This window comes from Cynoglossus semilaevis, chromosome 7 (assembly GCF_000523025.1).
Source record: "Cynoglossus semilaevis isolate Cse_v1.0 chromosome 7, Cse_v1.0, whole genome shotgun sequence".
Lineage (NCBI taxonomy): Eukaryota > Metazoa > Chordata > Actinopteri > Pleuronectiformes > Cynoglossidae > Cynoglossus > Cynoglossus semilaevis.
The window spans coordinates 6,153,061-6,162,783 of record NC_024313.1 but is presented as its reverse complement, the minus strand read 5'-3'; the positions used below and the strand labels follow the sequence as shown (position 1 = coordinate 6,162,783).

At 44.9% G+C, this 9,723-nt stretch overlaps 1 protein-coding gene across 2 annotated transcripts in view; it reads left to right on the top strand.

Annotated features, from left to right (window-relative positions):
- LOC103380938 (sine oculis-binding protein homolog) overlaps positions 1-9,723 on the top strand; it is a 13,974-nt gene that overhangs the window by 1,418 nt on the left and 2,833 nt on the right. The window contains exons 2-6 of one of the 2 annotated variants that reach the window (XM_008313085.3): positions 2,034-2,163; positions 2,427-2,621; positions 2,959-3,110; positions 5,167-5,262; positions 5,664-7,628. In XM_008313085.3, coding sequence (XP_008311307.1) covers positions 2,034-2,163; positions 2,427-2,621; positions 2,959-3,110; positions 5,167-5,262; positions 5,664-7,619 — 2,529 coding nt within the window. In that variant the 3' untranslated portion in view covers positions 7,620-7,628. Of the gene's footprint in view, positions 1-2,033; positions 2,164-2,426; positions 2,622-2,958; positions 3,111-5,166; positions 5,263-5,642; positions 7,629-9,723 lie in introns of both variants that reach the window. The other variant, XM_008313084.3, reaches the window with a different exon arrangement.

Here is a 9,723-nt window from a genome sequence, read left to right as displayed (position 1 = left end):
AGAAGAGAAAAAAGTCCCTAAAATAGTCCTTACCGTGACAACGACTCGCCCACCACAAGGATTTTCAAGGATAAAAACCTCAAAACGAAGAGACGTTTCTCTGCTCCTGTGGACGAACAGCGAGTGCACAGACCATAATAAGTTAAACCACAGTCACAGACATCATTCCCTCCCACCAGTATGAGCCTTTCACTGCATGGAAAGTAATCCGTGGATTGTCTGCTTTGTTTGGGTTTTGGACATTGACTATTTGAGACTGTGAGTGTGGTGGTAAAGGGATATCTGAGGGCTGCTTCACGCAGGAGCTGAGAAATATAAAAAGACAAGCGACCTTTTTTTTTATAAGTGTAAGTTTGTGTATCTGTGTGTGTGTGTGTGGGGGGGGGTCTGGTTCTTTTCGTGAGAGAGGATATGTGTGTGATTTTTCTTTTTTTTCTGTGAAAGTGGTTTGGGCCGTATCGTTTGATATCCAGGGGAGGTGTTGCGTTACAACTTAACTAATTTTAATCAAAACATGTGAAACGCTATCCACGCTTGATGTAAGCCTGCCCCGGCTGAATCTCAGCGACGGCCCCAGTTTGTTGCCTTTGGCTGCAACTCTCTCTGTGGTTTGGGATATGGCTTGTCACTCTCACAAAGCAGATGTTTGTCTGAACTGCCAAAAAGAAACAAAAACAACATTGTGGGAAGCGGAGGGGTGGGTGAAGAAAACATGGCCTGTCTTTGGTTAAGCAGAAAACAGACGGTTTCAATGACAGTGGGATGTAAAGATCTGTGTGGGACGTCAGGAGGAAAACCCTAAAGATGTACATCTCCAAAAGACGAGAGGACAAAGTGGGGGACAGACAGAGAGACAGCCAGACAGGGAGGTCCAGTCCAGTCCAGTCCAGTGTTGTCTCTGGAATACATCTGTTTCAACACCACATTCTGACCCACTCCCTCCACGTCAGACCCCGAGCACAGCACTCGGACACCGGATCCCTGACTTTAATCATCGTTAGGCATATTTAGCATGATATGATACCGCTGCTCCACTCACCCACACACTCTCTCCCAGACGCACACAGCAGAAAGTGAGCAAGCAGAGGGAGAGATCCATTTCTCTGAGGCCCAAGTGCAGAGCAGAGGTCGAAGTGAGGAAAGCAGGGGAAAGAATGTGCAGTCACTTACTACAACAGCACCACCACAGCAGACTGGCTGTGCTAGAAAAGGCTGAAACCTGAGAGGCAGCGCTGTGTCGGGTGTCAGGGCTGGAAGGTGCCGGGGCGGAGGGGAGGATGGTGGAGATGGGAGATGGTTGGGTGGGTGGTGGTGTTGAGGCGAAGGGGAGGGGACAGGGAAAGCTGGAAAAGAGAGTGGGAGAGAGTGGTGGACACTGGAGAGAGGAGAAGAAGAAGAAGGGAGAGGAGTGGGGCATTTCCGAGAACCGTGGGACCTTGCTGTGGTGTAGGGTGTCCCGCTCTGATTTCTGCCCGTTTCGGATCAGGTTTCTCCTCCAATCCGGTTCTCCCAAAGCCACAGAGAGAGGTGGGTGGATAAAAAGAGAGAGACCTTTGTGTTTTGTTTTTTTTTATTTTTTCATCTGGTGGTAATAAAAAAAAACAGAAAGAGAGACCACACATCCCATCTGTGGAGAACAGTTTTCTTTTCTGCCTCTTTTTTCCAATTAAAAAAGATAAACAAAGGATGATTCATAGATTTCACACTGGTGTTAGGTTTTAAACCTTTCCGTCTCAGATTTAGCGAGAGTAAACAACTTGAATACATCATGGAAAAAGTGTCATACTGTACTACACACTGTGGCCCATATTCATTTCTCCAGCAGGGCTGGGGCTGAGAAAGAATCCTTCACATTGATTCAGACTAGGAAGGTCTGATTATGTTTAACATAGGATAAAAAGTTCCACTAACAAACCCTAAGATGCACGCTCACAGTTTCCCTCCCAGAGGCAGGCTGCAGGGCTCAGCTAACAGATCCCTTTACATAGAACCTTCATCACTCATTTGTTGTTTTTTTTTCTTCTCTCCTGCAGACGTTTGCAGAAAGCACCATGAACGAACTCCTGGGATGGTACGGCTACGATAAGGTGGAGCTCAGAGAGTCGGAGGCCAACGAGATCAGAAACTACAGAGAGAGGCGTCAACATGTGTCTGTGCTGAAAGGTGAGGGCAGGTGTCACCCGTCCACCACCGGAGCAGGGCCGTCGTCAGTTTACACTACCTGACAGGTTGTGCTGGTTTCCACGCAGACATTGAGTCACTGTTCATATTTGCTCCACACGCTCTCCTGTTGATGCAGCATCTAGGGTTTCATTCATTCAGCGCTGTCTTTTGTTTCCCGTATTTACACCATTGTCACTGTTGTGACTGTATCGTGTTCATCCCGGCCGCTTCGCTGTGAGTTACCATCTTCCTTTTCATTCCAGAAAACTCATTGCCAAAGCCCAAACACCTGGACACCAAGGTCAGTAATTCAGTGCTGGCCATAAAGAGCGGAGAGAGAGACCCCTCCAGTGTCCCCTCTTCTTCACCCTCCTCTTCATCAACGAGCTCAACACTGACAAACCCCAAGGAGCACAAGAGCGCCCCCGTCATTGTTCCACTGATAAAACCGTCAGCAGGTACGTGAGGAGGTCAAGGGTTGGTTTTCTTTGTTCTTGTTCGATCATGATTTTGGAGTTCCCTGCTCACTCGCCTTAACACAAACAAACAAATCAAGGGTCACAGGAAAAAAAAAAAGATGTAACATGTAATATGTTAAGCTGTCCTACACATAGGATTAAAGTTAATTAAGTAATATGTTAAGCTGTCCTACACATAGGGTTGTATCTGAAGTAGCAGGATAACAGAACCAGGACTGGATGTAAAGAAGGTCATGACCCCATGTCGTTGGACAGCAGGAGTGGACTCCTTTGACACCTTCACTGTTGTCCTCTTCTCTTCATGTTTGCCCTGCAGTGGAGGATGTACAGAATGTCCAGATCGTCTGTGTTTGGTGCCAGAAGGAAGGTGTGAAACGCTATTCCCTGTGTATGGGTTCCGATCTAAAGAGCTTCTGCAGCGAGAAGTGTTTCGCCGCCTGCAGACGAGCCTACTTCAAACGAAACAAGGTGAGTTGTGAGCAGACAGCGGTTGACCACCAGGAAGTTCATTTGACTGTGTTCCTGCCATGGCGTCATGCTTTTGATTGGACCATTGGTTTACCAACCTTTTACACAACTTTATGTGCATCACTGCCACCTACTGGCTGGAGTGTGTGTGCTGCATTTTTTTTTTTTTTTTTTTTTTTTTTTGCTGTACCTGATTAATCATAGCCAACGCGTTGAAGCCCCAGCTCTAGTTCATACATTACGTTTGTACAAGGGTCACACACATGTACATACAGGTACTGTGTGCAAGTTAATACCAGCTGTGTCTTTTACCAGAGACAGAGGAGCCAAGCATCAAGTGGTTCCTGGCAGGTAAACAGACCTTCAGAAACTGATACTGCTGATCTGTGAGGTCATAGCAGATGGATTAATTTACAGGAATTCAAAAAGGGGAGTGGGCCTCTGAGAACTGACTTTATGGCTACTATAGAGGAGCCTGTGGAGCAATGGTGGGAGGGAGGTCAAAGTTTGTAGAGGACACTTAGTATCAGTTTCATGTTAATGGAGGAGGGTGCTGCCCATTAAGTGGCTTCAGTATGGAAAATGGGAAACTACGGAGAGCCGCTCTGATTCACATCGCCACCATTTTTCCCCTTTCCTTACAACAGGGATTTAGCCTTGTCGGTGTGGGGTGACACACGCTGGTTTCACCTTTCACCTCTGCTGTCATTTATACTGCGGTTGGTTTATCCACGGGACAGCAGAGACAAAAACGAGGCTTGAACAAACTGTGAGCAACAAGCCCTTCACTTTTCAGAGGTGGGGAGGAAAGCCTCGCCGTTGGCTTGTTACTGCTTGTCTGAGAGGAAGGCCAGGAGGCCTGGGGCGAGGTGTCCACTTTCAGTGCATACCTTACCTTCAGCTGCCTCATGTTTCGTAACTCAACACGACTGAGTGGGTCACAGAGACGTGGGAGCACTCAGATCCACGGCGGATCAGCTTACACGAATCAAGAGGAATTTCCTACATTCAAAGTGGCAAGGCCATTAATAATATGACAATACATCACCTGCATTATCTCACTGCGCAGTTGTGGAGTCGTATCACTTTCAAAACAGACATTTTCTCCTTGTTGAGCTGACCCCTAAGGGTTTGCTACCATTAGTGAAGTTCACGCTGCTTCCAAACTTGATGACAACAGAATTTATTATGAGCACTTCTTGTATTTATTATGTAAGAAACTCAGCTTTGGCTTCATAAACGCAGAATATTTCCAGTGCTGCATTTTGACTTGGAGAAAAAGGACTATCACATTCCCCAAAGAAGTTTAAAAGTTTAAACCTAAAATAACAGTATGGGTGATTTCAGACATTCAAAGATATTTAAAAAGCATTTATGACATTTGCCCTCCCCCCGCTTTAGCATTTATGACATTTGCCCTCCCCCCCACAAAAAAGTCTTCATTTTGTTGTATTGCAAATGATGTGTTCAAAATTTGCAAAATTGGAAAAGGAAAAAGGAAATCAAATGTTTCTCTTTAGCAGGCACAACAGCAACAACAACTATAATGTAGAACTCTTGTTGCAGCTTGAACGTTGTATAGCTTGCTTGTCAACAGCAAACATTGCTCTGGTCAATGATGATGATCAAAACAGCAACAACTAATTGCTACTTGTACATGTCCAAGAGAAGTGTGTCCAAATGATGTCATCGTGTACAGGCACAGAGGGATAGAACAGTGCTTTGATTAGCTCGCTTGCTAACAGTACAACACTGTATCTTTACCTGCTTCTTTAACCAATGGGCAAAGACAAGAATAAACATTAGACAATAGACATATAGAATGCCCTCTACTGGCAAAAGCGGTAACTACATTAGGCAGTCTAAAGTGAACTGGAATCTGTTTGAACTTAGGCCCATGTTTAAACTGATGTTCCAAATTTGAATGTAAAGTGACAGGCCTGGTGGTTTCTCAGCTACATCATCATGATTTAGAAACTCCAGGCATATAAAAGTTGGAAGAAATATTTCACTGTAAATGTTACGAGTGTCAAACACTGTGGTTTCCCCCTGTCAGGCCAGAGATGAAGACCTCCACGGTGAGAGATCACCTCAGCACCCCCACTCGGAGGACTCGCCCAGACTGGTTTTAAAAGTAAACACCAATGTCAGAGTAAGAGGACACTATCAATGTATCTTTTCAGATTCCACACTGTAAAAATAAACCAAGGTTTGAACTGCTCCCCCCAATGGTAATTATAATCATAATAAGTTGACACATAAAAGCAACGCAATGGAGCCTTTTTAAATTAGACACATTCTGGTGAAACATTTGAATTAAAAGTTCTTATGAATTCTGAAAAGGTTGGAAAACACAACTGAAAAAGCTCAGCGATAGTTAAAGGTAAAGCTAGTCCAGGAAAGTCAGTATATATATTTGGTCACAAAATCTGGTCCTAAACCCTCTAAAGTGACCCCCCGCAGTCTCTCTCAATAGTTAGATAGATAGATAGTAAAATCTGGTCCTAAACCTTCTAAAGTGACCCCCCGCAGTCTCTCTCCCCTGTGCCACAGGTATGTGACTGGTGCAAACATGTCCGTCACACTAAGGAATACCTCGACTTTGGATCTGGAGAGGAGCGCCTTCAGTTCTGCAGCACCAAGTGTCTCAATCAGTACAAGATGGATGTTTTCTATCGGGAGGCACGTGCAGCTCTGACCAGCAGCAGCTCCAGTCCAAGCAGAACCAGTCAGGAAGGAAGGGTGGACAACAGTGTCACTGGACAAAAGTTACTCACTCCTGAGTCTTGGAACTGCAACAACGGTGCAGCAGAGGCTCGCCACCGAAATCTCTCACCTAAAGGTCTGTCCATAATCCATGGATCAGCAGAATCTACAGCAGTCTCCTCCTCAGAAGCATCTTCATCGTCATCTTCTTCTTCTTCTTCAACTTCCTCTTCATCTGCCAAGGCGTCTCTTTCTGGGCTAAGAAGTCTAGAGAGACCCATTCAGCCTCCTGCACACGTGCCTACCGTGGAGATGTCACCCCACCCTCCTCACCTTGCTCCTCCACCTCATCTCCCTCCTCGTTTGCCCTTAGAACATCCACCAGTGCCTCAAATCCCTCTTCCTTTTATCCGTCCACCTCTTCACGCTCAGGGCCTGAGAAGCCCTCTCGCCAATACTCCTCGACACCCTGCCCCCCCCTCCAGTCCTATCCACAGACCTGCTCATTCTCCTCACCTCCAGGCCCCGACTCCTTCTTCCATAAACCCTCCAGGACTAATGCATCCCTATCCAGGAGCGTACTTCCCTGGCTTACACTCCCCTCCTCTCAACATGATGCCAAGGGGTCCTGTCCCAATGCCCCCTCTAATGAACTTTGGAATTCCTTCCTTTAGCCCTCTTCTGCCTCATCCAACCGTCCTCGTCCCTTATCCCATCATTGTACCTTTACCAGTCCCTATACCCATTCCTATTCCTTTTCCAATCCCTTCCAAGTCAAACCCAGAAACTCCGAGCCACAATGGAGTTATCCAGCCTGTGCCAGAGGGAACGGACAGGATCAGGTCCAGGAGTACCAGACTGCAATCGCCAGTGAATCATGACAGAGAGAGTAGATTGGTACCTGACAAGCTCAGTGCAACCTTGACTCAAGGTCTCCATTCCCCAAATGATCTTAACAGTAGGGACACAGAGTGGGTCAAACAGGAGAGGCCATTCCCATCCCCAACATCCACACTTAACGGTGAGAGCTCCTCTCCAAGAGGACAGTACAACGAATCAGTCTGCCCCACTCCAACAGAGGTCCTGACAGACTATAAGCAGCAGCCGTCAGAGCGCCAGGTCATCCAGAGGGTTCTTCAGAGAACACAGGTGAAGCAGGAGCCCACTACCAATGGAGTGGTAGACCTGTCTGGGCTCGGGGAGACGCTGACTGGGCAGGGTACCAGAGCTGGACTCCTCAACATTATTAGACCCACGCCACCTCCACCAGAATCCCCTTCACATGACAGCGTCCACCATCAGGACCCCCCCACTCCATCGTCACTCACCACGCCCAGTCCTACAGGGAGCAGTCATCCCGATAATGTCACATCTTCTGCTCCTAACTCTCAGGACCACTGTGCTAATGGAACGTCCTCATCGTCCACACCCTCCAGTCCAGACCCCTCCCACATACAGAGAGTGCCAGCCCCGCCCCTCGACCCCCCAATCAGTGAGCTGGAGGCCATCAAAGAGAACAAGTGCTCTGTTGTCGGCCCAGCAAAGGTTGAGGGCCTAGTCGCTCAGTCTGAGGAGCCTGTAGCCGTCGTCGGAGAGGTCGGAGATGACCCCCATGTTCCCGATGAGGACCACGCCTACGCCCTTCCCACAGCGCCAAAGACAGGTGGGACCACCACCCCACTGCTCTTGCCCAAACTCAGAGACAAGGGTAGTCTGCGGAGCCCTGCGAATATCCCCGCTGCTGGAGACATGGAGCCAGCCCTGAAGAGGCGATGTCTACGAATACGAGATCAGAATAAATAAAGAATGGAGGTGAGAGATTTGATTATTGAGTGACTTTTAAATTATGGTTGTTTTTAAATTATGACAATTAGCATGATTGAGTTGCACCTCCTCATCTTCAAACATCTGTTAAATATACGTATTCTAACAGGCTAGCTTAAATTTAGTTTTTGCCTAGCATTCAGCATATTTTCTAGTTTTTGTCCCTTTAAAATCTGTGTTTTGTTGTTTTGATATATTTATGCCAAGTAATTTCTAGCTTTTGTCCCTTTAAAATCTGTCATGTGTTGTGTTGTTTTGATATATTTATGCCAAGTAGTGCAAAATGTATTTACTTTCTAATTTCAAGCAAACTTTTTTGCTTATTTTTACGCTCTTCTTCATTTAACTTTAGTTATTGTGTTATTCTTCTCTTCTGAGCCGACATTTAGCTACAGTAACTACATAAAACTAATTTCAGGTTTTTTATTTATGCTGGCTATTTTTTTTTATCAAGTATTTAGTTGTATTTTTGATCTATTACTTCTGGTCTCTGAATGTTTTACTTTTAGCCATTTTCCCACATACCATTTTGTTATTTGGTTCATTTTTAGCTTTTTAATGTAACTGTTTCTAACATAGTTTTGGTTTATATTTGGCCTTTTTTGTTCAACTCATCACCACTTGTTTTTCTGACCGATCTTGACTGTCTTTTGGCTAATATTTAGCCATGTCTGGCTACCCTTTAGCTTTTTCTGGCCTCTATTTTTGTTGTCTTGTGTCAAAGTGAAACAGAGCCGTTCAGACAAATATAAGAGTCGACTGTTGCCTTGTGGCAAACCTCACCCCTGTGGTACATATTCCACACAGATTAAATTATTTTTAAAAACCATTCAGCCAGGGTCTGGAAAAATGTAAAAAAAAAATGTACAGGGCAAACTTAATCACAGCTCTGACAGTGTGCATGTGGTCACTAAAGTGCACGGCGCCACAGACAGAGAATCCCAGTAACCTGGCACTGCTGTTAGGTCTAAGGTTACAGCAGAGAGAGAAGGTGGAGGGCACAGGCAGTGAGAGTGACTTTGAAAGACAATGGCTTCACCACAACCTGACTCTGACAAGGCTTTGTCTGCATGACTGCCTTTTCTGTGCCATCAGTTCTGCAAAAGGACGTAAAATAATCTACCGTCGTCCAATCAAAATCAGACAGAATCCATGTCCAAAGGTTTGGTCTGGGGGCAAGTTGTGGTGTTTTGACAGGTTTAGTGTGGTCTGTTGTGATTTAGCCTACTGTCAGTGAGTATAGTGTAAGTGTTTTTATAGTATAATATAACGTTTATTTTTTACATAGATATGATTAGTTAACATTATACAGATGATCCATATTTTGTTTTTTATATTTTTGATGATATATGTTGTTTTTTAGAAATTTATGGGATCCAATTATGTTGGAATGTGACAATTATATCATTTTATTATTTTGATAGTATGGGATCCAGTTATGTTGAAATGTAATATGAGAGCAAGCAAATTTGTTAAATGTGTAACAATTATATCATTTTATTATTTTGATAATTAATTTAGAATTTCCGTCCAATGGGTTGTCGGCGCAATTCGCCCTCTTGTGGTTCAAATGTGCAACCGCACTCATCAACAACTTCCCGCCAAAACGTTGATGAATGCAATTGCTCCCTTTCGTCAATAGAGGGCCTGGCGTGCAGAAAATCTTTTGGCCGGACCTCGTTGTTGGCAGAGTTAAACCGATCGCATTAACTCACAAGATTTCATCATAAAATGTGTCGCTACGCTAAACTGCCCTCGTGGAACATGAACAAAACAGTTGTCTTTCGATAGTAGAAAACCAAATTAAAAATTTAAATAATGCTAATACGTTTCAACCTTATAACCAATAATTGTGCTAGTTAATATATCCGCATAGCTAAATCAGCTAAGTTCACCGCCTCACAGCTTAAATGCTGCGTTTTTTTTATGCGTCATGATGATTGTTGAGTACGTGCAGGCGGCCAGTAGACGGCAACATTATACACAAAGAATAAATAAATAAATAACAACAGCTTATTTGGTTAAAACTGAGAAACAATATTGAGATTACCTGGATGTTCTATGTGGACTGCCACGCTGTCAA